Source organism: Trichosurus vulpecula, chromosome 3 (assembly GCF_011100635.1).
Source record: "Trichosurus vulpecula isolate mTriVul1 chromosome 3, mTriVul1.pri, whole genome shotgun sequence".
NCBI lineage: Eukaryota > Metazoa > Chordata > Mammalia > Diprotodontia > Phalangeridae > Trichosurus > Trichosurus vulpecula.
In genome coordinates, this window is record NC_050575.1 from 35,352,386 (window position 1) to 35,380,332 (window position 27,947).

At 38.9% G+C, this 27,947-nt stretch overlaps 1 protein-coding gene and 1 long non-coding RNA gene across 2 annotated transcripts in view; one reads left to right on the plus strand and one right to left on the minus strand.

Annotated features, from left to right (window-relative positions):
* Positions 1-12,618, minus strand: part of GCH1 (GTP cyclohydrolase 1) — a 79,060-nt gene extending 66,442 nt beyond the window's left edge. Inside the window, 3 exon segments of the mRNA XM_036748511.1 lie at positions 11,964-12,389; positions 12,392-12,492; positions 12,494-12,618. Of these exon segments, the coding sequence (XP_036604406.1) occupies positions 11,964-12,389; positions 12,392-12,492; positions 12,494-12,618 (652 nt within the window).
* Positions 12,619-12,647: 29 nt separating this feature from the next.
* Positions 12,648-26,684, plus strand: LOC118841104. Its single transcript, XR_005009838.1, has 3 exons — positions 12,648-12,817; positions 23,509-23,625; positions 26,548-26,684. It is a non-coding gene; the product is annotated as an uncharacterized LOC118841104 (long non-coding RNA).
* The last annotated feature ends 1,263 nt before the right edge of the window (positions 26,685-27,947 follow it).

Genomic DNA, 27,947 nt, shown 5'->3' on the forward strand with positions numbered 1-27,947 from the left:
TGCTTTCCAAGGGAAATTAATTAAAGGCCCCCAGTAAATATCTGATATTTAATATTTAAACCTAGGTCTTTCCGCCTCCAAGTCCACTGTTCTATTCACAGTACCACCTATGCACCTATGTTTATACAACATAAATAGATGGTTATCTCAGAAGAAAGGCACTAATGGGGGGAGAGAGGGCCTTTACCTGTCTCCCTACAGAAAGAGAACTAAACAAAAGCTTGAACTGTACCAATTTTAAAGAGTAGAAGGAAAGAGCCAACTAGAGAGTAGTCATAAGACCCATTCAAATGAGAAATTCATGAAGTACCTACCACATGCTTCCTACAAGCACCACTGTGATTGGCGCCGTGGAATATAAACACAAATAAGACATAGTCCTTTCCCTAGAAGAGCATAAAACCTAGTAGGAATTTAGAAGGATAGAATAAGTACCCAGATATATATATAGAGAGATATATAGATATATATATTTAATAAAGATAAGTGCACTGGAAACACTGGACTCCAGACAGAGTGGGAGGCATCACAGAGAAGGTAGAGATCATCTATGGTGGGGTGAATAAATATAGTGGAAAGAACACTGGAGCTGGAGTTTGACCTGGATTTGAATTTGGGTTCTAGGTTATCTTGTATGAGCCATTTAACATTTCCAGGCTTCAGTTTCCTCATCTGTACAGTGAAAGAATTAGACTAGAGGATATTTAAGGATCCTTCTAGTTCTCAGTCCTATGATTTTATAATTAAAAAAAAGAAACGGGTATTTAGTATCACAGAAACTGAAAGAAGAGAATATAAAAAATGAAGAAATGGTCAACAATATCAAATGTTTCTGGGAGGTCCAGGAGCATGAGAATTGAGAACAAGGCCACTGGATATAGCAGTTAGGAAGTCATTATGACCTTTAGGAGAGCAGTTTCGATAGAGTTATAGGAATCAAAGCCAGATTGCAAGGGGGTGAAGGGGCACATAGATAATGAAGCAGAGGCTTCCAGCATGGACTTTTCAACAAATTTAGCAGTAAAAGGGAAGAACTGTGAGAAGATATCCCAAGTGTAGAAAGAGGAGGCCTTAAAAAAATGTTTTTTAATATTAGACCTGATCACACTGATGGTAATGGTGGTGGGGATAGTACAGATGCAAAACAAACAGAACAAAGAAGCAAAGACTTAGAGCAGATGGGAGGAGATGAGATTAATTACATGGGTGAAGTAATTAGCTTTAGGAAAGAATAAGGGAGCTTCTTCTTCTGGGAAGAGGCAAAAGAGTAGAGATACAGCCTGGGCTTTGATGTGGGGGGTGGGGGTGGGGGGCGGAGCTGAGGCTGACAGCTGATGGCCTTGATTTTCTCAGTGAAATTGGAAGAAAGGTCATCTCTGTGTGCTTGGGAGGTGGCTAGTGCAGTATGTGAGTAAAGTACAAATGTTTAGAACATTCTGGATGAGGGATGCAATAGGGAATTGATTGCTGTCAACAGTTTAAAGTGGAGGAGTCACCTGGCGTGAAAAGCAAGTATTGAATTGAGGGTAAAGTTAGTTTAATTCACAGACATCTAGTGGTCTATGAAAGTATGAACTAAATCTCTTAGGTCTAGTAGTAATCGAACTACCAATCAGGATAACAAAAACGAATTATCACCACTCTGGGATCAAAAGTAGTACCTATATCCCAGTTAACTGTGATGAGATGTTTTGGGTTTTTTCCCTGCCAGTGGTAAAATGAGAATGGATGGATAAGTGGTTTATTAGTACTTTTGCTCCATTTAAGATTAAAAATATGCCATAGTGCTACGCAAAGGATGCAAAATCTACAATTCTGGGACCTGGCTACAAACCCAAGGTTTGCTTTATATTCCTTGTATAACTTTATTTGGGGGTGGGGGGTGGGCACTGAGGCAAACACAGTTAAACGGGTTACACACAACTAGTAAATATCTAAGGTCACATTTGAACTCAGGTCCTCCTAACTCTAGGGACCATGCTCTATTCACTGTGCCATTTAGCCGCCCCTTCTGTGCTTGTGTGTGACTTTAGACAACACATTTAACCTTTCTAGACTTCAGTTTTCTGATCAGTTTTCTGATAAAGATTAGATAAACTAGAAAGTCCCTTGCAACACAAGATTGATAATACCAGATCCTTCTAGGTTCTGATATAGTCTGACATCTACCTTAAAATCATTCCCTTCTTATTTTTCTCTGATACCCTTCTGACTAAGATAGGGCAATGAGGTGGTGGAGTAGACAGAGTAACAAGCCTGAAGTCAGGAAGATTCATCTTCCTGAGTTCAAATCTGGGCTCAGATACTTATTAGCTATATGGCCCTGGGCAAGTCACTTAACCCTGTTTCCCTCAGCTTCCTAGTCTGTACAATGAGCTAGGGAAGGAGATGGCAATCCACTCCAATATTTTGGCCAAGAAAACCCCAAATGCTCTCAAAAAAAGTTGGACACAACTGAAATGACTTAACAACAAAATCTGACTAATGTAAACTCTTATACTTAGAAGGAGATTTTTTAATTTTACTCTAGATCAGGTACGTAAATAAAATTAAAATTCAACAAATATTTATTGGATGTTTGAATAGGTCCATGTTAGGTGCTGGCATTATAAATTACTATATTGGCATTGAGTTACATCACTCTCCCATGAGTTTGGTTACAAGTCCTCTAAAGCCTAATCAATCCGAACTAATTTCTTCCTTCTGTCCAGTACCAAATCTATCTAATTGTATCATTGTCTAGTTCGCATCTCTTTATCTTTTCTAGAAAAACAGGTCTATGCATTGGCACTGGTTCTGTGATTTCACTGATCTATAGAACTCTCAGATAAGGAAACACTCTACCATTACAGGTCAGCAGTTTCTCTGTTAACTTAAAATCTCAGAAAAGGTGGTCAAACTATGGTATATGGGACAAAACTGCTCCCACCTATTTCTGTACAGTCCAAGAGCTAAGAATAGTATAAAGACACAGGCTTTGGGCCGAATTTGGCCTTGGGCTATAATTTGCTAACTCCTATTCTTAAAGAGTTGCCTAGAACACTAAAAGGTTAAGTGACTTGCCTAAGATCATACAACCAGTATATGTCAGAGGCACAAGACAGGATGAGATAATTTATCATATAATTTCCTAAAATCTAGGTAAATTATATCTAACATTCTCCTGATCTACTAGTTTAATATCCCCTGCCAAAAAAAAATAGTCTAGCATGACTTGTTCTTAGTGAAGCCTTTCTCATACTTCATAGTTGCCACTCTCTTTGCTAGAAAGATATTCACTAACTGTCTCTTTAATGATCCATTCAGAATTTTCCCAATAATCAAAGTCAAGCTTGCTGGGCAAACTACAGTTTGCAGACTCTGTTCTCTTCCCTTAAAAAATTAGGATGACTTTTACCCTTAGATACCTCTGTTTTATATAATCTTTCAAATATTACTGTCTTGGTAATCCCATTTGCCAATTTTTCTCCATACTCAAGGATGCAATCTATCTGGGCTAGGTGGCTTGAATTGATCCAGGATAATTGACTATTTCCTTATTTACCTTGGGTACCAACCACTCCTCACATGTTTTTGTTCTGTCATTTCAAGCACAGAGATCATCCTCTTTGACAGAACAAACAGAAACAAAATAAAAATTGACCATCTCTGGCTTCTCTTGGTGGACTGTTATTGTTCCATCCACCCCAAGCAGCAGTCCTATTGCTTCTCTGATTCTTTTCTTTCCTTTTTGGCTTCCACTTTATATCAACAGCATCAATTCATTCTGAACTTTACCACTCCTGACATCAATTTTGTAGGACATGCCATGCTTCATCTTCTATATCTGTATCTATACGTGTAAATTTTTTAAGCTAGTATGGTTGATGATTTACCATATTGTCCAATTGGTCCCTTTAGACAATACTCATTTCTCCTATTCATTTAAATTGTTTTCCTTTGTGCCTCTAGAATTTCATTCTTGAGAGTTTCTCATCTCTTCTTTATATCAATGATAGAATTTTAACCCATGGAATCCTACCAATTTTTCTGCTGAATTCGTAAAATCTGCCTTACTCAAATCTAGAGGGCATGTTTCCTTTCTTCTCCTCTATCACAAACTGTAAAAGGTAGTGATCCCTCCCTCATAAAGTTCCCATCATTTCCACCCCCAAAATCAATTTCTTCCTATTAATTAGAATCAAAATTGATATAGAAGTTCCACCTTTTTAGTCTTCTATCTTTTGAAAGATAAGATTATCATTAAGCCATCCCTCCTAGCTTTGTGTCATCTGCAAATTTTATTAACATGTCACTTATGCCCTTACTGAGTCACTGATAAAAACACTAAACAACACAAGACAAGATCGTTCAGTGGAACAGCTTAGGTACAGAACATATAGAAGCAAACAAACAGTAATATGGTGTTCGATACCCCCAACACTCCAGCTACTGGGATTTACTACTGGGATAAGGATTTACTAGTTGACAAAAACTGTTGGAAAAATGGGAAAGCAAAATGGAAGAAATTATATATAGACCAACATCCCAAATTGTATACCAAGTCCAATGGATGTATCTTAGCCATAAAATATCACATCATAAACATATTAAAGTAAGGAAGGAAGTAATTACTTTTCAGATCTATGAACAAATGAAGAGCTCATGACCATACAAGGGTTAGGGAACATCTTAGAAGATGAAAGACAATTTTGATTATATAAGACTGAAAAGTTTTTGCACAAAAAAAATGCAGTTAAAATTAAACGGGAAACATAACTGGAAAAAAATCTTTGCAGCAAGTTTCTCTGATAAAGGTATCAAGTATAGGATATATGAGGAACTGACTCAATTTTATAAAAATAGAACCACTCCTCAATAAAGAAATGGTCCATATGAACTGGTAGTTTTCAAAGGAAGAATTCCAAGGTGTTGACAATCAACAAGGAAAATGCTCCAAATCACTAATCATTAGAGAAATGCAAATGAAAACATCTAAGTTTCACCTCTACCCATTACATCAGCAAAAATGACAATTGTTGGATAGACTGCAGAAAAACAGCCATACTTATATACTGTTGATGGAGCTCTGTATGGGTCCTGCCACTCTGGAAACAAGTTTGAACTATACCCCCCAAATCACTAAACTGTGTCACTAAATTGGACCAGGAATACCACTACTATGCCTATACTCCCACGGAGATGAAAAAAATAAAAAAAGACCCATATGTCCAAAATGATGTATAGCAGCTCTTTTTTATAGTAGCAAAGAACAGGAAACTAAAGAGGTACATACCTGGTGGAAAATGGACATATTATGCCACATGGATGTAAAGAAATGTTACGGCACCATAAGAAACAATTAAATGGATGGTTTCAGAGAAACCTGGGAAGACTTCTATGAACTGATACAGAATGAAGTGAACAGAATAGTAATTTATATAATAACATTAACTTTGAAAGGCATAAGAACTCTGATCATTTCAATGATTATGATTCTGGAAGAATGATGATAAAACAACCTATCCACCTCTTGACAAAGAGGTGATACACTCAAGATGCAGAAAAAGGTTCATTTTCAGACACTGCCAACATGGGAATTTGTTTCACTTGACTATGTATATTTGTTCCTGGGCTTGTTTTTTCTTTTATTTTTTTTTTGTCCAAAGGGAGAGGAGGGTGGGGCAGTGGAATGGAAGGGTAAGGGGAGATAGAGTAACAAAAAAAAAGAAAGAAAATTGGATCAGTAAGGCATCTCTTTTTTTTTTCAAATGCAGAAAAGAAAACAAAAGGAAGGCCAGAAAGAAGTATACTCAAGCAAGATAGTTTTAAAACTATAGGTTGAACTTATTATTTACTTTAAAAGTAAAGCAAGTTGTACATAATAGAGCTAGGTGGTGCAGTGGATAGAGTGTACATCTGGAGTAAGGAAGACCTGAGTTCAAATCTGGCCTCAGACACTAGCTTTGTGACCCTGAACAAGTCACTTAACTCTGTTTGCCTCAATTTTCTTATCTGTAAAACAAGCTGGAGGAGAAAACGGCAAACTACTTTACATCTTTGCCAAGAAAACCCCAAATGGAGTCAGGAAGAGTAGGACACGATAAAGAACAACATAACAGAGATCTGTACTTTTATATAAAATCCTCTTTTTCTGTTCTATTGCGCATATGAAAATAGTCATTCTATTTGGAGTTGGTTAAGTTCTGAATTTTTAAAAAATTTAAATAGTAAACAGTACAGGGTCAATCAAAGAACTCTAACCCCTCTTGTGACCAAGTTGACATTGAACAGATTCAATTCTTTTTCCTGTCCAGAGGGTCTATAGTGACCAATGACAAAATTGCTTCAGTTTCTCCTCCCAATATCTTCGTGCAAATGTTCCTTTGGTCCCTGGATTTCCTCCTATAAGTATACTGTGCTAACCCACAACACCTACACATATCCTTATACTTACCCTGCTTCTTTTGAATAAGGTACACTGATGCCAAAGCCATAATCCATGTTGTACAAAGAATGAAACAATCCCTACTCTAAGGAGGTTTATATTCAGCTGCTATTCCTCTTTCTTCATTGTAGTTATTCTCCATGTTCTCTAGCTTGGAAGATATACATAGCCGAATTTCTCTGTTTCCCATCCTACTGACAAGGTAGCGAGAATTCTGGAGGCAAAGGACTTGTTCACTTCCACTTCTCATATTTAATACCTAAGTAAAGTTGGGTACTCACTTAAGGTCTCAGTTTTCGTATCTGTAGAAGAGACCGTCATGCTCCAAGGCAAAATATAGACTTTCAATAAAATAGAGGACTTTCAAGCTTTCTCAGTGAAAAGACCAGAGCTGAATAGAAAATCTGACTTTCAAATACAACAATCAAGAGAAGCATGAAAAGGCAAACAAGAAAGAGAAATCATAAGGGACTTACTAAAGTTGAACTGTTTTGTTTATATTCCCACATAGAAAGATGATGTGTATGATTCATGAGACCTCAATATCATAGTAGCTGAAAGGAATATGCATATATATATGTGTATACATATATATACATATGTGTGTGTCTATGTACGTATATATGTAGGTATATACATATATATATACATATATATACACACACACACACACACACACACACACACAAAGGGCACAGGGTGAGTTGAATATGAAGGGATGATATCTAAAAAAATAAAATCAATTTAAGGGATAAGAGAGGAATATATTGAGAGAGGGAGAAAGGGAGAGATAGAATGGGGTAAATTATCTCGCATAAAAGTGGCAAGAAAAAGTGGTTCTGTAGGAAGGGAAGAGGGGGCAGGTGAGGGGGAATGAGTAAATCTTGCTCTCATTGGATTTGACCTGAGGAGGGAATACCATACACACTCAATTGGAGGGCAGATGGGGGGAGGAGGTAATCAAAAACAAACAGTTTCTAAAGGGGACAGGGTCAAGGGAGAAAATTCAATAAAGGGGGATAGGTTAGGAAGGAGCAAAACATAGTTAATCTTTCACAACATGAGTATTGTGGAAAGGTTTTACATAATGATACGCATGTGGCCTATGTTGAATTGCTTGCCTTCTTAGGGAGGGTGGGCAGGGAGAGAAGAGGGGAGAGAATTTGGAACTCAAAGTTTTAAAAACAGACGTTCAAAAACAACAACAACAAAAAAAAGCTTTTGCATGCAACTAGGAAATAAGATACACAAGCAATGGGGCATAGAAATTTATCTTGCCCTACAAGAGAAGAAGGGAAAGGGGGATGGGAGGGGAGTGGGGTGACAGATGGGAGTGATGACTGGGGAATGGGGCAACCAGAATATACGCCATCTTGGAGTGGGGGGAGGGTAGAAATGGGGAAAAAATTTGTAATTCAAACTTTTGTGAAAATCAATGCTGAAAACTAAATATATTAAATAAATTTTAAAAAAAACAAAAAAATAGATTTTAATGACCAGAACCAAGAGAACATTATACACAGTAACAGTAATATTGTTCTAAGGAGAACTTTGAACAACTAAGTCACTTTGAGTATTATGAATATTCAGATCAACTACAAAGGACTAGTGAAAGAAGACACTATCCACATCCAGAGAAAGAATTGATAAGAAGTGTGTATAGTATGGTTTTATACTATCAGACACACGCACACACACCCACTCACGTATGCACACATGCACATAATTGTGTCTAATGGCAGCCTTCTCTAGGGCAATATGGGGAGGGAGGGGGAAAAAAGTGCACAGTGGAGAACAAAAGAAAACTTAGAAGGACATAAAAGCAAGGTAACTGAAAACAATGTGTAGTATTTATTAATTAGTTTTTCAAAAAAAGTAATTGTGAAATGGAAAATTAACGGTTTTATATCAAATCCCCTTTTTATGTTGTGCTGTGTACATGGAAAAGTTCTATTTTTTGTCTTTTATATATAAGTTCAGAATGAATAAAAATTTTACAAATAAAAAACAATTAAAAAAAAAAGAGAGAGACCAGTTGGACTATATTGGCTTCTGAGGTCCCTTGTAACTCTAAATAAATGATTTCATGATCCCTTTTACAAAAACACCCAACAAATACATTCTTTTTATTTTTTAATTTAACTTTTTAATGAATAAAAACTTCTTTTTCTTCTTCCCACCTCCCTGCCTCCATTTGAAAATAAAAGAAAAAATGCCCAAAAATAATATGTCTCATTCTGCATCCTTAATCCATCACACCTCTTTCAGATTCATAACTGGACTTCTGGAATCATAATCAGTCATTTTTTGATCAGAGCTCTTAAGTCTTTCGAGATTTTTTTTGTCTCTATAATGTTATTATTGTAGTAATTTTCTCCTCCCTCATTCTGTATCAGTTCACCACACAAGCCTTCCTGGCTTCTTCTGAAATCTTCCCCTTCATTGTTTCCTATAGTTCCTAATATTTCTAATATTTCCCAATATTCCTTTACATTACACTCCATATCCATTACATTCATCTGCTTTATTCACCATTCCCTAATTGATGGGTACCTTTTTTGTTTCCAGTTCTTTGCCACCCCAAAAAGAAAGGCTATAAATATTTTTTGTATATATGGATCCTTTTCCTCTTTCTTCGATCACTCTGGAGTATTGGGTCAATCACTTTGGCCTTATTGGGTCAAAGGGTATGCACAGTTTAATAAATTTGGGGTTATAGTTACAAAGTGCCTTCCAGAATGGTTGGACCACCTCTTAACTCCACCAACAGTGCAGCAATGTGGCTATTTTCCCATGGTCTCCCTCCCACATTTGTAATTTTCCTTTTTTGTCGCCTTTATCAGTTTGATGAGTGTGAAGTGGAACCTCAAAATTGCTTTAATTTACCAGCCAATGCATTCTTAACAGCCCTCAGGTGTACTCCATCCTACTCACAAGTCTGTCATCTCTATATTTTAAGCCATATTCCAGAAATCAAAATCCAGATACCACTTCTGGCAAAGATATTTGGGGGTTTTTTTTCTCTTTTGCATCCCTTCTGTTGGATAAGCAGTAGTGAGAGAAAAAACACATGCCCTATGGTCTTCAGTTTATTATTGGAGATTTCATAAATCTTTTTCAGTGCTTTTAAGGTTCCTTTTGGCAGTGTTGTTTGCACCCAGATCAATCAAAAGAAGTGAGTAGTAATCAACCTTACTGATATCATGAAAAGTTCTCTCTTTCGTCTAGGATAAACCCCCCATAAAGTCAAAAGATCTCTCCATTGTTGCTAACAAGTTGACAACAGCTACCTCAATACCCCTGAGCAGAGAATCACCAATCACTTCTACTTTTCTGTCCTTATTGGATGAGATCTCACCTGCTAGCTTTGGGAGTGCTACCATCTCATTTCTTAGAAGACAAGCTGATACTTCCTCAAACCATTCAGATCCCCCATCTTCAAGAAGGGCCTCAAATTTGTTTGTCTGTGTTTGGTTTTTAGCTCTAGCGTATGGTCATCCTCTTTCCTCCCTTCCTCTGTGACAGTCTTCTACCCTCCTCCCCTTGATTAGCATCAAGTTTCTCTATGTCATATCTTTTTTTTTTCTCAACTGAAAAGTTCTGGAACAGAAAGGACTAGACACAAGGTCTTCCAAGAAAACCACTTCATTAAAGGATAGGATCGAAATTACACATACACACACATGTTTAATTAATGTAGGGAATTTGCAGGTAAGGAAATTCTACCAATGGAAATCACTAACTGCTGGGAAATTTACAATCTTAGAGAATTATCTCCAGTGACAGAAAGCTAAATGATAAGGAAACACAGCAAGTATGTGTCAGAGGCTGAAATCCAGGTATTCCTGACTCTGAGGCTAGCTCTCCATTTACTATATGTGATACCACCCCCTTTTCAATTTAAATAATTGAAATACTCCCTGTGAATGGAGACCACACTGAGCTACAATGGTGACAAATCTCAGCATTTTTCAGCTCCCAATTTTCCTTTGGGGGAGGAGTGGAGGCAGAGGAAATCTGGCACTAAGTAGGGCAAGGAAAGTTATACTTGAAACAGAATCAACAGTTTCTTCAGGAAGTAGCAGTATTCCCGGTTTTGGTCTACCATTTCCTCTTGGGTGTCAAGAAGCTATGTTAGTCAGTAGAATGTTGTAATTTCCTAAAGTCCATCAATATTGTTTCAGAGTTAAAAGACAGAGCAAATGGGGCAGAGAAGGTACCTAGAGGATCAGCAACCCACTGAAGAAAAAAGAGGACAAGTAGACCAAGTCTCACAGACTGTCAAGAGCCTCCTATGCAAAAAAACAGCAGCCCTGAAATCTGTTCTAACAGTTTTCTTTTCACACACAAAAAAAAAAGTCTCCTTTTTTTTCCTGCTAATGACTGTTCTCCAATAATGTACACAGGAAATGGTAAGAAGTAGCAAGCAGCTCTTTTTAAACATTATTTACGTCAGATAAGTCCCTAACATTGTCTTTTGAAACCTCTAGTTACAATAAATAACAAGCTTATTGACCACCTGCCAGGAGGAGTCATCTGATTATTTGCAGTGATCTTAAAAGATCTCATAGGTTTGTGTGTATTCATACATCCTCCTGTCACTAGCCCAGATTCCTAGCTAAAATGGGGAACTCCAGGGTTTCTGTGTCGAGGTAAAAGAAAGGGGTGAAGGAAGGTTAGCTGGGGAGTTATGAACCCTCAGAGATTTGATTTTTGCCCGAAAGTCTGGTAAAATTTTGGGGTTCCAACAGGCCTGATCTGCATTTGCAAGTATATAGACCCAGAGGCATGGATGAACTAGGTTACAGCAAAGTTACCGGCTCCCTGGTTGCCAAGATAGCTTATAGCTCACCTGGTGGTGAGCCAGTGTTGCTCTATCCAACAGGGAAACTGAATTGGACCGCCTTTTCAACAAGTGCCATTAACACTTGAGACAGATCCTGAAAAAAGTAAGAGGGCAACAGGCCATAGGCCAAGCCTGGGAACCGAATGAAGTGAGGGCCCCATACATCTCAAAGTTCATCGCTGAGCTAAAGATTCCCCACGTCCAACAGGGTCCCTGGAAGTACTCTGAAAAAAGGACACGATTTAAGGTAACAAGATTTTGGGTTGGAAAGCACGGGAGATGTCATTAATCACGACAGTCCCCTCAATTTACAGAGAACGAAATTGAAGCTCAGGGAGGTTAACGGGCCCAAGGTCACGCTACTGGGAGAAGTGGGATCCGAAACCTAACTCTAAATTCAGTCCTTTCCCAGGGCTCTACACTTCCGCCCTCCACCAAAACACAGGACTCCCTTTAGCTAGCCCCTCCCAGGAGTTTCCCCCGGTCTTCAGTACGTAACCAGCCCCGCAGACAATCGAGGACCTAGACAAACGCGCCTCACCGGGCAAGTTTTGGCTCGACCAAGGCAGGTGTGCCTGCGTAGAGGAAGGAGAGTTAACTCGGTAAACTTTGCGGTGCCCAGACTGGGAGACGTTTACCTGTCGGCTGGCCCAGGGTGTGACTAAGTCAGCCCGGCAGAATCGCACTGACCTGCAATGGTCTCCTGGTAGCCCTTAGTGAAGAACTGCATGGCCGTGGCCGCCCTCCAGGGGGTCTTGACCAGCCCCTGCCGCTCCGGGTCCTCACCCAGCGAGCGCAGGATGGTGGAGTAAGCGCCCGCCAGGCTGGGCAGGTTCAGTTCGTTATCCTCCACGCTACGAGTCCGCTCCGTCTTCCAATAGTCCGCCGGCTGGGCGCTCTTTTCCTCCTGGCCGCGGGGCTTTTCCGCCGGCTCGCTCCGCTCGGACCGGGGTGGCTCCTTGGCGGCGTACCCATTGCACTGGGCACCGCGCCGCTTCTCCGCCGGTGTCCGAGCACCGGCCGCCTTCTCCATCTGTCTGGCGGGCAGGAGCGGGGCCGGAGCCCGCAGCGGCCGCCGTTCCACTCTCGGGGAAGTTGGGAAGCCTTCCATAGCCGGGGACTGGGCGCGCTGCCACCGAACTTGCCCGGGGGATTTTCCGCACGCTTAGGGTTCCCAGGGTTTGAACGCCTGCCCTCGCGTGAGTGCGCGTCTGTGTGTGTGTGCGCGCCCGTGCGAGTCCGAGGAGTGTTCCTTATCTGTCACAGCCAGCTTGCCGCGGCCACCCCCTTTATAGAGTCCGAGGAGGGCATGGTTCCCATTAGCCAGAGCTCGCCAGTGCGTCATCGGTCTCTCGCCCGGCCTCCACCCACTCCTCGGATCCCAGGGCCGCGAGCCGGGTGAGGCGCAAAGCGAAAGGGGCTTCCCCTCGGTGGGTGTCTGGTAAAAGACTACGTGTCGCTGGCCGAGGTATTTGTTTGCTGTCTTTGGCATGAACCACTAGGAAGAACTGGATTTAGTTCTTACGGGAGGCCGGAGGGACGAGGTAAATGAATCAGAAAGCAGTCTGAGAGCCGCAGAGATGACAAAACGGGCAGACCATTAGCTTGGCCTTGCCCCCTTTTCTGTCGAGGTTAATTGAGGCGGGAAAGACAGGGCAGTGTCAGGATTGCAGCCCCTCTCCGCACCGCCACCATCCCCAAAGCAGTGAAAAGAGGGGTGATCTTTTCTCCAGACAGCGGGTTCTGTTGGAGAGTTAGCACCATGACCAAGTGTAACTCTGGTCGGGAGAATAAATACCCCACAAAACTAAGCCTTAGGGGTCCGTCGATCAAACACCTAAAATGTTAGAGCGTATTTGTTAGAGTTGTGGCAAGGAAAGCAGTCAACACTTCGTCAAAGCACCTATGTATTGGCCCGCAACAGTTGGGCAGGCGTGCAAGAAAAGTAGTTCGTATTAGCCCTTTGATTTCAAACAAAGTGTTTTCTAGCAAAACTGGTTTCTAGAAGTTTCGGAGAGGGTTAATGCGAAACTGAGAGATTACTGATCAAAGAAACTTTGCCCAAATTGATAACTGCCAAAAGATGTTTTCTTCACTTTTGGTATAGTTATAGAAGAGGGTCAAAGGTTGTTTTTTAAAAATTTGCATTAGATTAATAAAATCTTATGATTTTCTTCGGAATTCTAAATAGTTTAGTCTTTTTAAAATTTTTTTTATTTTTTAATAGTTTACAGTCATAAATTTGTGCTGTATTAATTCATTCTTACTGTATTATATAGCCTAGTTAAGCATCACAGTAACATTCAGGCCTATTTCATCCTATCCTGATAGAATACTGTAATGACTCTGTAAAAATGGAACATGACAATCACCAATAATTTACTTTGTATTGTGTGCATAGTAGTTTACTAAGCATTAGTACAGCATATTCTCTGGCCCTTTAGAAAACCATTGGGGTAGATATTAATTCATTTATTCACTTAAAAACATTTTAGTTCCTCATACCAACTGATATGAACAATGAGGTACCTAAATCCATATAAACAAATTATTTCTCACAATAGTTAGAAAGAAAGGTAATCAGTGGTCAGATCATATAACCTTCATAACTTAGAGATATTCCCTGGATCAACCTGGATTCAGGTAGAATGCCCAAAGTTCAAAAGGGATAGCTTTGAATTTAACTAATAGAAAAGAAGACAGCAACATACTTTAAAGGACTAGAGGTTTATGTAGACAAGTTTTCAAATATAGCTTTAAAAATAGCACTGATATTATTCCTCAAAAATTTTGTAAACATTTTCCAGGATTCACTAAAAGAATATTTTTGAAAGTGACTTTTTAACCCTTGAAATCTAAAAGCTTCACTCTCCCCCATTGAAGCCATCATATTTCCGAAACAGCATTTGTGGTCACGTTATGTATACAATTAGTTGGATGGCCAGTCCTGCATATGAGTTTATATCTATTTTGTTTATATATGGGATGGTAGATAGAGAACTGGTTTCATGGCAAGGAATCTGTGTTGAGCAAAACCTGTGTTCTGTCTAGTGCTATTCTGGAATATAATGTCTGTGTTACCCAGTACAAGTTACTTGATCTCTCAGAGCAATCTAGGTAACTCTCTAAAGCTCTAAGTTGCAGAGAAGGTACCTACCTTGATTGGTATATATAGGGTGTTCCCCACTGGAAAATTCTTTACACAAATGAAATCACAAATCCAGTCTCAGCCCCTATGCTAACCACCACCCTCCACACACACTTAGATATGCCATATTTATATACTCTACATACAGTATAAATCAGAACTGCTACAGCTATTTATTTCTTCCACACAGAAATCCTAAAAATATAAAAGATCATGCATTTTTAAAAAGACTTAAGCAAACTTTAGTAACATAACTGTTCTTATACTCTCCTGGGAGACTAAGGTTTAAAACTATCAAAACATGAAGTAGTTTGCCAGACTACTGAATTGGCACTTAGTTTTTTGTTTGGATATGGATTGTTTCCCTCGAGGTCCATGTTTCCTGACAAGTCAAGCTTCTGCGCATCACATATACATATCAACGTCCGAAGCCCCAATTTCTTAATTTTTCCTTTTGAGTTTCCTCTCCTCTCCACGTTTTTACCTATAACTTCCCCCCCCCCCCCATCTATTTTTGAAAGACAATGTGGTGTAGTGGAGAGTGAGGAATTCCAGGCTTACACACAACAGGCTGTGTGACCCTGAGTAAGTTCCTTAAATCCCTTACAGTGTCCCAGGCAACTTTCTAAGACTTAGTCAATCAACAAACATTTATTAAGTGCTTACTATGTGCCAGGCATCATGCTAAGTGCTGGGGGTACAAAGAAAAGGGAAGAGTTCCCTGCCCACAAGGATCTTAAAGTTTAATTGAGAGTCAAAGGAGCTTATAGTCTGAGTTGAAGAGAAGGTGCCAATCTTCATCGGTAGTTTCCTCATTAAGAGCTCCCATACCAATGAAATCATAAGTATTTTATATGTGCGTGTATACATAATGCATATATATATATGCATGTATATATAAATAATACATATATATAGATAGATATCTATAGCAGTGGTTGATAAGACACATATAGCAGTAGATTCTAGCTCCCATCTTTGCTTAGGCAGCAGCAGGACTCTTCCAGAGTTACTCCTCATAGTTTTTACTGGAAAGCCACGCTTGCTCCAAACACTTAAATGACTCCAGTTCTAAACTAGCTTGAAATTTTGTAGACAACCCCTGGGACATGACCAGGCTCCTGCACCCATCCAAACCCTTCCTCCCATACAACATCATTCCAGTTCCAAGTACTTTTGAAACAGTTTAAAGCCTATGATTGAGATTGATTGATGAGGCATCTTCTCACTTTAAATGGAGTGGGGTGACTTGACTGATTTGATCAATCACCCCGCCTTTACACTTATTTTATCCAGATTCATGTTTTTCTCTTTTGTCTTTTGGGAAACTATAAAAATATGAATCAATAAATTCCCTCTTCATCTTGGAGACCCAGTTGTGCCAGGATAGGTCTCTGTAACTATAAAATTCTCTCCTCACCCTACCCGTCTTTCTCTCTGTCTCTTCCTGCCCCTCACTCCAGTTCTACATGGCTATCAAGAGTCTCGAATACCTAAACATTGAGGAATTTCCCTCTTACCAACAGGCAGTTTGTTTACAATATCCATCTGAAATCACAAATGTCCATGGTATCTTTCTGCCAAAGATCTCAAAGTACCGTGAAAAGGATTTTTAAGCTCTAATTACTAATGACAAAAATAGTTGTCAGACGGTAGTGTAATATCAATTAAGTTGGGTGTCTTTGATTGAGCCTTACTAGGTGCTAAACCCCAGGCCCCAAACCCCTATCTATTAGGTGCTAAGCCTATGTGGGTGTGAATTGGTAACTAAGGTGGGACCAATGAAGGGAGGTGCTAACTCCGGAGCCAATAGTAAGAGCCTAAGTTCTGGTAGCTCAGATAACGTTTGATGACGTCTGAAACTGTATAAAAAAAAGAGAACAGAGTTATTTGCTTAAGGCTCTCACTCCTGGAGGCCAGGGACTCTGGGCAGCCTTGCGGCTGAATTCAGATGCTGATGGTTTTCTTGGTAACTATGAATTGTATTTGGTCTGTTGATGTTTGTAATTTGTTTGTATTTGTTCTGAAGTTCAGGGTGCTGGCTTTTCCCCTGAACTAAGTTAATGTTATTTGTATGCTGGATTAAATTGAGATTGTTAACCCCTTAACATTGCTTTCCTTAGTAAAGCAGATCGAAAGAACCTGGGCTTGCAGCGTTCTGTGAGCTGGTTGTTGTTGGTTTTATACCCCTCCATGGCAGCTGCTAACCAGATTGTTGAAACAGATAGTTACAGGTAAAAATGAGTGAGAGGGATGGAGACCCAGAAAGGAAAAATAAAGAAGAAATTGGGGCTCCAATATGGTTAGAGAAGATTCAGTCCAAGTTCCTTTTTCTGGGAATAAGATAATAAAGTCAACATTCAGTTAGCCTCAGCTCCCTATGGTACTCCCTGTGGTGAAAAAGCGAAACATTGAGATACAATACTCAACATTCATGTGTATAACTTTCCCAATTTCAAGCATTCTCATGATTTTATTAGTAATCTCATTTTCACTTTCATGTTGACACCCAGGCATATTCCCAGTTGTGTGCAGTAGAGAAAAAAATGAGAAGCCCAATGTGTACAAGTTTATGGAGCATCTGGTATCCTACTAGGTGCTTTACTGGTTTTGTTCACCCAATCATTGTAAAAAGCTCCCTTTGCATTCAGAGTTTTGGGGGTGATGTGGAGACCCCTCCAGTTTTGGCATCTTCAGACAGCAGTGACTAAAATCACAACAACCTCTCCTTTTGTTTTCAGAGGGCAGCCAAGGTAGAGAGGTTTATAGCAATATAGTACTGCCTGGAAACAATGTTTTTGTTTTTTTAATTGAGATATTATCACAAAAGTTTACAGAATTCTAGGGAATAACTAAAGAGAAAAATGTTTTCCATGTTACCAATTTTATTTTGTGTGATGCATTTCATGGATTATTTTATGGTTTCTGTGTTAGAAATAGTGCATATTATCAGAATTACTGTTTTGTTTTAAATAATTGTATGCAGAAAAAGTGTATTCTCAGCAATTTCTGGCAAAATATTACAGTTTTGGTGGTCATGGTAATCTAACCCCCTATTTCAAATAGGTTCAATATATCAGCATTTGACTTTCTTATTTTCACACAATTTTCTATGAATGTTATCCCTGTGAAAGTTGATTACTGACTGTATTTATCATGTTGAGCCACCTATACTTAAGTTATAATCGATGTTCAGTATCATTTGGGTGCATACTGTGTAAATGTCTGTCATTTCTCTATAACCCGTGTGGCTTCGTCCTTGTCAGAAAATTTGATTGCCCAACTTTAAAGAGCTGGGAAATCTCTGTTCTTTACTTAAGCGGAGATAAGAATTTCGAAGCTCAGAATAAAACAGTGCATAGAATGAGAGAAATCAAGAGGTATAAACAATTTGTGCAGTTGCTTTCCTTAGTAGACAAATTTGCCCAGAGTTTCTGAATTCTTGAGAATAAGTCTGGTGCCAAAGGGTGGGCAGCCTTTTGATTAATTATTTATGATAGTGATTTGACTTCTGATATAGTAATTAAATCTCTCCAAGTATATGACTCTGAGGGAGCTCTATAGGCACTGTGAAAAATAGAACCCATTATATTTTCATAATCAGATTGATTCTGCAAGCTATATGATAGTCACATAGCTTGTTTATTTTAGTCCAAAAAGTTCACATTATTTTATATTGTTTTCCTCAAAACATTTTCTTGTGGGAATGTATATTAACATATAAAACAGAAAGATGGTAAGTATTTATATTACAAAATGATTCATTAAATACATTTTTAAAATTAAAATTTGAAAAGTAAAAAGAATTTGTTATATTTAAATAAAATTTACTTAAAAGAGGCTAAAGCAGGGAAACAATATTATTGGTCACTTTGAACTTAAAGCAAATCAGAAATGAAGATAAAGCATTTTTAAGTCATTTTTTAAAATCCATTGAAAAATAAAATCTAGTTTATAACATTATATTTGATTTTGTAGGAACAGATCTATTGTATAAAATAGGTCCTACTGCATCCTAAATATCACAAGTTAGGATTGGAGGATTAAAAAATCCAAGTATTCTATAAAGAACATACACTTGACTTCTAGTCAATGGAAAAACCATATTGATTAAATCAGAAAAATGCATTTAAAATAATATTTATTGTGTCCCTAAGCATGAGTGCTATCAATTACAGAGCCTTAGAACTGGAAGAGAATTCAGAAGCCATCCAATCTAACCTGAACAAGAACTCTCTCTGCAAAATAACTGATAATTGGCTATTGAAGACCTTAAATTGAGGGACGAAATAGGAATGAGGCAGGATGGAAAACCCACCACCCTCCAAAGCAGCCCAGTTGACTTTTGGAAATTCTGATTGTTAAGAAGTTTTTCCTCATATCAGTCCTAAATTTGCCTCTTTGCAACTTCACCCACTGGTCCCAGTTCTTCCTTCGAGGGGTCAAACACAACAAGTCTTAAACTTGAAGGTTGCCTCATGTTCAGGATACCTGAAGTCTTCACTTCCTCACACTAAACATCCCAAAGCTTTCCCTCTATTTTCTTATGGGATACTTTAAAATCATGAATTAGGTAAATCAACTTCATAAAATTATTAAATTAACTAATAAATTAATTAATCATTGATATAGGTTCCTATGACCACCCAAAACTATAATCTTTCACTAAAAGATTGCTGAAAATACTTGCCTGCATATAATTTTTAATACTTTTTTAAATGTTTATCGAAGTTTTTAATTAAAAAAATTTTTAAATCACTCTCTCCTGGATGCCCTCTTTGGGTTGCAATCCTACTCACCAAGCTATCATTACTCTAATTCTCAATACTTTATTTCTAGTAACACAATTTTTTTTGTTGCTATGTTACATTCGTTAACTCATATCCCATTGTGAATGTGATCCATCTAAAAGCAGGGTTTGTCTGGCTTCTCTATTGATTATTCCCAGAGCATAACACGGTGCTTTGAACATAGTAACCACTTAATCACTGCATTTTAATTCATTCACATCAAGCTTACAGGCCACTAAAACACTCAGGTCTTTTTCCGCAAGACACAGCTGTCTAGCCACATCTCTGATAAATGTATTTTTTGGATTTTGTGCTTCCATAGCCTAGCACTAATAATCCAAATAGAGAGTTTGGTAGTTTAGGGAAGTACTGCTGTCAGCATCAGAAATAAATGCAAAGAGGTATGAAAAATAACGCACATTTTTGTATCTGTTGCTTATAATACCAGCTTCTCTGTCACAGATCAAACACTTTCCCTGTTTTCTGTGATCTGTTACACTGAAATCTTCCATTCAGGTCTCTGATTCACTTATCACTAAGGTTTGTATGTGACCATTTTAAATTAAAATTGAGTTACACCTAATAAAATCTTATTGTTCAGCCAGCCTGTTCCTGCAGCCTGCTTTCTGGCCATTTAGAATAAATGACACATGGACGAATACAATTCTGTCAATCTAACAAAATATACTTAGAGTATTTTTGCAACCTATAAAAAAGGAAATTCAAAATGCTAATAATTTTTGTTTTATCAGACTGACCTTTTTGGTACCAATGCCACCACCACTAAAATATGACATTATTTTTTGTGTAAGTTGCCCAACCAGAGAAAAAAAGAAAATAATTAGGAACAGGCTATAGTCTTTGGTCTGTTTTTTGTGGGGACATTAGTAATTTTAGAATTCCCACAAAACTCCATAAAAAGGTATTCAGTTTGTATCATGTGGCATAGCTTTGCCTCAAGAATCCTTTACTTAGAGCATAAGGTGGGAAACAAAAAAAGACAATCTAGCCACCAGTATGTTGAAAATCTTCCTCATAACCTTGTTTTCATTTCGGATTTTTCTTTACATATGTTTTTCTTACTATATAAGTCATGCTTAGCAACATATTTTCCCTTTTTCTTCCATTCTGCAATCCAGGTTTTCCTTACTGGCTCTTCATAACGTCTCAGAATCAGTATGAAGCATGAAATATTAAAAATGAGAATGGAAGTCATTATAGAACAATGCTACTGTCCAGTACATGCTTACTGCCTAGCATATGGCAGGTGCTTAAAAAATGCTGACTAAAGTATTGACAGTAACATGTGATCCAAGTCGTAAGTTCATAGAATCCTAGGTTTAGAGCTAGAAAAGGCTCCGAGTGTTACCTCATCCAACCCCCCTTTTTTTTTCAATGAGGAATCTGAAACCCAGAAAGGTTAAATCATTCACCCAAGGTCACCAAGGCAGTAAAAGAGCTGGCATTTAAACTACAGGCATCTGACTCCAAGCACTGTTCCCTCTTGCCCAAATGCCCCAACTCAGTCTCATCCCACAATGTTAGGCATGAATATGGACTGGACAGACAATTACACAAAATCCATGGCTGCCTTCTAGCATGTGATAGCCTTGTCATTACTAACATCCCAAAGAAGTCCCCAAGCTACTACGACTGTCCATAGCAGGAAGGGATAGGGACAAGAGGTCTGCCCACTCACTGTGCTAGGGTACCAAAGCCATCCTTAAGGGTCACCTCATCTAGCAGAGGTCCCTTGGTAGTCAGGATCATCTCCATATTACTAACACCTAGCACAGTGACTTGCATATAGTTGGTGCTTAATAAATGCTTATCGATTGACTAGTTTGCCCAAACCTATCCCACAAGAGAAAACTTTAACACTGCTTATGTAAAACCATTTTTGTTTTAATATTTCTCTTCATTTTGCAGCCAAAGATTAAAAAAAAAGTTGTTTGTTTTTTTTTTTAAATCATTGAGCAAGATGGTCATTTTAGCTCTTTAGACAAGACTAATTTTCCTATATGGTTTAAAGGCAAAGTTTTATTATTCTCTGTAACTGGGAGTGATCATGAGAACACCGTGATCTTCAGGACTGGAGCACGTTCCATGGGGTCAGGCATGTACTGTAGTCTTCTTCTGTGGGGACATGTGCTCCAGGGCCCTGCTGGAGGACATGACCCTTGTTGAGATAACACAGAAACTTCTGTTTGCTCACCTTGGGGGAAGGGGCAGTATTAAAGATTATTGTCCACAGACACCCGAGGGCTATAAAAGTAATTGATAAGTAACAATTGAGATTCTGTTTTCTGGAACTCTTCTAAAGCATACTCTCCCTTCCAGGGTGGGATGATGGGTGTTTGTCTCTCCTACCCACCCCCAATGGTGGCACAGGCTACGAGTACCCGGCAGCAAGAAAATGTCCTTGCCCAGATGGACCTATGTCCTTTTTTGCCTTCTGCTTTCTGTTTACTTCCCTGGGCAGAGTCCAGCAACAGGAGATCCTGAGAGAAATGGGCTTCTCCGATCCTGATGTAACCTCATGAGTTTGTAAGGTTGAGAGTTTCTGAGGTAGGGATTCCAGGCACTTCTTGGAGAAGGAGAAGCACCATTTCCGGGAGGATGCTGAAGCTTGGAGGAGTAAGTCAAAGGCATCCCCTGGCCGGCCAGGAAATTTGGATCAGATGGTGCAAGTCTGAAGTTAAAGTGAAATATCTATTTCAGGCAGTCCCAAAGAGTTTTTTTTTTTGTTTTTATGAAGACTCTAAGTTGTTTGTATCTTTCTGTATTTAAGTTGTGCTTAAGAGTCTTGTGTTTGAAGCATTTTCAGTGGTGGAAAAAATAAACCACAGTCATGATACTCATATTGTCTATTCAGTTTTTGCCACTTATGGTAGAGACCCCAGATAAGAGCCCTTAGAAGCTTTTATTTTAGAGATTTCCCTAGAGTTTGGGAGGGAGCGTGTAAGTGATAAAGAGAGGTCTGACCCCCTTGTTTGGGGCTAGGTCTCCTTGTGGGAGGGGAGCCCCATATAATGGATTAGACTATCTCTAAGTTCCCTCTAAGCTTGCCCTATTTGAGTACATCATTTAGGGACAAATCATTCAGTCAATAAGCACCTACCCTGTGTCAGGAAATATCCTAAATGCTAGGGATATAAAGCCAGGCATGTAAACTGTCCCTGCCCTAAAGCAGGTTATATTGTATTGAGGAAGACAACTCTGTGTGTGTGTGTGTGTATACATATATATCCTTATATCTTCATGTATGTACATTTACACGCATGCATGCATAAAATAAGTTTATATAAAATAAATAAAAACTAATGGGGGAGGGTAGCCATAGCAGTTGGGAGACACCAGGAAAGGCCTCATGTAGGAGGTGATATTAGAACTGAACTTCAAAGGAAGCTAGAAATCATAAGAGGTAGAAGTGAGGGAAAAATACATTCCATGCATGGGGACAGCCTTAGCAAAGGCACCAAGATGATGTGTTTAATAAGCCAGAGCCAAAAAAGGCTGATTTGACTGAAAGATAATATATGTGTGATATATAATAAAACTGGAAATGTAGGTTGTAGTCAAGTCGTAAAGGGTTTTAAAATGCCAGTCAGAGGGATTTGTGTCTGATCTTAGAGATATGAAGGAGTCAATGGAGTTTATTAATCAGGGAGTGATGTGACCAGATGTGTGCTTTAGAAGTTTAGTTTTGATAGCTGAGTACGGTATGCTTTGAAGAACAGAGAGACTTCAGTTGGGGAAACCAGTAAGGAGGAGGTGATGAAGGACTGAACTGAGGTGAGTACAGAGGCAGGGTTAGATTCAAGATATGTTGCAGTGGTACAATCAAGACTTAGCAACTGATTGGACATGGAAGGTGGGGAAGAGATGACTGAGTTGAAGGTGACTGAAATTCTGAATCTACATGATGGATGTAGATAGATGCTGGATATTGGTGCCTTGGACAAAAATGGGAAATTTTGGAATAGGAGTGGATTTGGGTTTAAAAGTAGGTTCTGTTTTAAACATGTTAAGTTTGAAATGCCTCAGGACAACTACTTCAAATGTTCAGCAGGCATTTAGTTGATGTGAGAGATGTTCAGGAGAAATACCAGGACTGGAAATATAAGTCAGAAATACTTTAGGAAAAGTAGTAAATTATCCAGTAAAAGCCAAACAGAGAATTTTATATTTGATCCTAGGCATACAATGGAATTCACTGAATTGGGGGGGGGGGGGTGTTTACGTGATCAGAACTGCCAAGCCCAATGCACCCACCAAATGCCCTTTTCTTTACCAGGTAGTAAGTGAACCAGAAACGGTGAGAAAATATCTGTGCATGCTCTGAAGAGGAAACTTGGGCCCTTCTATTCCATATCATCACAGACTTTCAAAAGGAGGCTCAGTAATCATACCTGTGAGTTGTCTGTTCGTGTACTCAAGATTGAGCCCTCATTGGCAAGTCCTCTGTTGCACCTTTATAAACAAACTTGATGCATTTTGCAAGGACTGTAATTTTTTTTCAACTGGGATGGAAGAGGGAGCTTGTAACAAGAGTCAGATAACTTGTACTTCCTAGCATGCTTTGCCACTAACACATACCTACCACAAGAGAAACTATACTTCCTGTGGGGTCCAAAGTCCCCGAGGTTGAACCTGGTGTCAGGGGACCAAGATTCCAAGTTTCTGTGGGATGCTGTGCTTGCAACAAGGGCATATCATAATAGTTAGGAGAGGAAGAGAAAAGAAGAAGAATGGAACTGTGCAGGGGCTTGGTGTCAAGTGCTTTCTCTGGAGCTGACTAAAATCAGAATCAAGGACAGATCAAATGAGCCAACTAATGACTAAATTACAAGGATCTGAGCCCAGAGAGCTGCCAAAATGTTATGCTGTTGTAGCAGGTGACACATATTGCTCCCTGGGCCTTGGGTTCTGAGGGACAGACCGGCTACACGGTGCAGTCAGAAATTCAGGGTCAAGCACAGCCCCTTGTGATTAGGATTATATGACATAGAGAACTGAATGTGGTCACAGGTGTCACTATTATGGGGCATTTTTCATTAAAGACGCACAGATGGAATGCCTCTGAGGGCTAAATTTGCTAAGTCCTGCCTTATTGACACTGAGGGCTGCTATTTGCTGCTCGTCAGGGCTTGTTCCACTGGGGAAATGAGGGATTGAGAGAGTTGTACTTGCATATCTTTGTTGTTTTTAGCACGTAGCCTTGTCATTTTCTAGTAAAAAATTTTTGTTTTGATTTTTTTTTTTTTGCCATCTGTTTTATTGACTCATTCTCACCAAATCCCGGCCCTGAACTTGGGACCAGTGTGCATATGGCTTGGAAACATTTCTCATTGCCATCAGAATTTAGTGATGATACACTAGTGGTTTGTTAAAGGATGAATGGCAGAGGCAAAGAAGAGCAGGATAGAATATTCTGATTACTGGGGTGGTGTGACGTAGGCCTTATTATTCAGTAGGGTGACTTTCAGGCAGCTAGGTGGCATCACCGTGCATAGAGAGCCAGCCTGGAAGATTCATACCTAACCTCACTGGGCAACTCACTTAACAACTTTTTGCCTCAGTTTCCTCATCTGTAAATGAGCTGGAGAAGGAAATGGCAAACCCCTCCAGTAACTTTGCAAAGAAATTCACAAACAACTGAACAACTAAAAGAGCTATTTTCCCCAGTTTTAAGTGAGAACCTGGATAAAGTAGAACTTTCTTTCAGAACCATGCTGGGGAAATAGAGATTGGCAAATTATCCACTTGAGAAACAGTTGTTAAAATTGCATCTAATGTGCGCTTTATTTCTCTTGCTGTTCCAACTAGATGTGTTTACTGATTGTATGGTTGTGATTTGTCTAATTTCTGTGAGCACATTGATGACTGAGGACACAAACAACATGGGAAACACAAGAAAATTCCCCTCACAGACATGTTTTTGAAGAGCTGCGTCAGGATCTCCATGCTAAGACCACGCCTCTTTTTACTATTAAGAGACACCCTGTTTTCCAAAGATAAGGCCCAACGTGCAGGCTGTGCTCTGAACTAGGTATAACGACAATTCGCTCACCCTCCGGATGAGCTCTGCTACAGCAAAATCCCAGAATTGTTTCACACCTGCCCCAGGTGATCCCTGAGCTCGGACAAACACCTTCGGGGAACCATGTTCTGGTCATGAATCCCTGCTATGAATCAAACTTGTATCATTGCTACTGTTACCTCTTATTGTCACAGCTACAGCTCACTGTGTAAGCACTGCCATATGTCTCAATGTTTGGCCTCACTAAAGGGGGTCTCCTGTCCAAAGAGGCCCCAGGATGTGTGCCTAGTTTCCTTCCAATGGAATAAAGAAAGCTTTTATTTTATTATTTATAGTAGTATTTTTATTTATATAATATATTACACTTACATATAATGTATTATATTTATACTAAAATTTGTTAATTTATTTAATCACAATTGTGGTTGTGATAACCTATGTGGCTCTTTGGTTTTATTTTTTTAGAGTTAACTGTAGTCGAAATAATTTGTGTGAGCTCTTTGGTATTTTCAGAGTTAACAGCAGTTGCATAACCTATGTTACTTTTTGGTCATTGTTTTCAGAGTTGACAGAAGGCACTGTCTAGCTAATGGGATGATATTGTGGTTGTTCAGCTGTGTCTGACTCTCCATGACCCCACTTTGGGGTTTTCTTGGCAGAGATACTGGAGTGGTTTGCCATTTCCTTCTCCAGCTCATTTTACAGATGAAGGACCTGAAGCAAATAGAGTAAGTGACTTGCTCAGGGTCACACAACTATTAAGTGTCTGAGGCTGGATTTTGAACTCATAAACTCTTGAAGATGAATCTTCCTGATTTGAAGCCCTGTGCCCTGTTTGAAGCACTGTGTCACCTAGCTTCATGGGATGACATTTAAAGACAAATTCATTCTGCCAAACTAAATCTAGAGCCATTCTCACCATCTTTGCCAATCCATACAGATTTTCTTTGAAAAATTCTCCTCTTAATATATATTGAAGCAATCAATTGGCTTTACTTGCCCCTGAGAGAGAGCTCACGGAGAAGAGGTTTCAGAGTTGGTTTCAAATCCTGACTCACACATATTGGCTGGGTGACCTCTTAGCAAATCATTTACACACTAAACATCCCTAGGTGCCTCTCTGAAATTATACTATAAATTATAGACCATCTGATAATCTGCACTGATAGAATGACTCTCCTTGCCAAGAGGTCCATATAGTTATGAAATCAGAGTTCTGGACCAACAGATAATTATGGCTTACTTTCCTGTTACCTCAAATTCTTCATCTCCTATCATCTTTTTAATATATAGGTGTCTCATCATTGACAACTAAATGGTTGTGTTGTTCCATCTGTCTGCTCACTTATTTTGTGTCTCCATTACCCTGAAATCAATACTGCTATTTGTACACGGGATACAGTTTCCTGGCAACACACATCTTGAACCAATTCAGGTGAATTTCCTTTGTCATTTACGACCAATTGGTTCCAACATCAAGTGGCTGTTTGAAGAGTCTGGTAGGCATTGTGTTTTTGTGTGCTTTGGGAAATTAAATGATATATTTATGCAGCATACTTCACTTATGGTTTTGAGGTTCCAAGAGAACAGGTATCCACGGAGGCGCTCATGAATGTGTATTAAGCTGGTGAATATATTTTTTGTGGGATTCAGACAGTCTCAGGGTAAGATGTTTTGTGGTTCTCTGGGATGAAGCTGAAGAATATGTCTGGGGAAAAATGTCTGCATATATCTCATGAAACAGTAAAAAGGACTAAAAAAATAAGCATCACCACTTAAAGTATAAACCTTTTTAACTTTAGACTCAACCTATTTTATAATCTCATTCACAAAGGCTATTTCTGTCTTAAAGGATAGCATAAGTGAAATTCAAATGATGTGGAATAAATGAAAAATTTTTTTGACCATTCCATGTGATGCTAGTGCTAATTAACAGAAAGAATGTTTGTCTATATAGCAAGAAATGCCTGGTCTCTGACAAAGGCCCTTGGAGATAAAGGCAGAGAAAACTAGACAAAGTCGATTTCTGTAATTCTGTTGATTCATACTCTATGCCTTTAGGCTATATCTCTCTGGCTCCATCATCACACAGATCTCCAAGTTCATCTACAGACACTGTGCAGGTGACCTGCTAAGGGCAGGAAATTTACTTTTCTTTAATTCTAAAATGTCAAATCTTTTTTCCAAATAAAATTTCATTATAGAGCTGGCATTTGGAATTCAGCTATTTTAAAAGAAGGTTTATTATAAGGAAATGTCTTTTTAGCTATTTTTCAAAGAAGCTGAAATATTTCTCAAATGTCGAAAGAGAAAATTACTACATTTCCCTGCAGCTTGATCTATCAAAATATATCCATAGCTACTTTAGTACAAGACCCAAGGGTGTACTAGTAAATTTTGAACAACCAACTCTCCAAAAATATACAACACATTTTTAAGTTTAATCTGTATTATTAACATTTTCCCACCACTTTTTAAGTATAGAAAAACAACAAAGCAGTAAATCAGGTCCTAATTTGTAGCCTATATACACAGATAAATATACATACAGCATCCTTTCTCCCCATGTGAAGAGTGGGATACTCAATACATTTGATCATTGTAATCATGACTCAGACATTTTCAAAGATCAAAAGAAATTGTCGACTGCTCAGTTGCTCAAATGTTCGTATGGATCTGTGATCTCATTAATT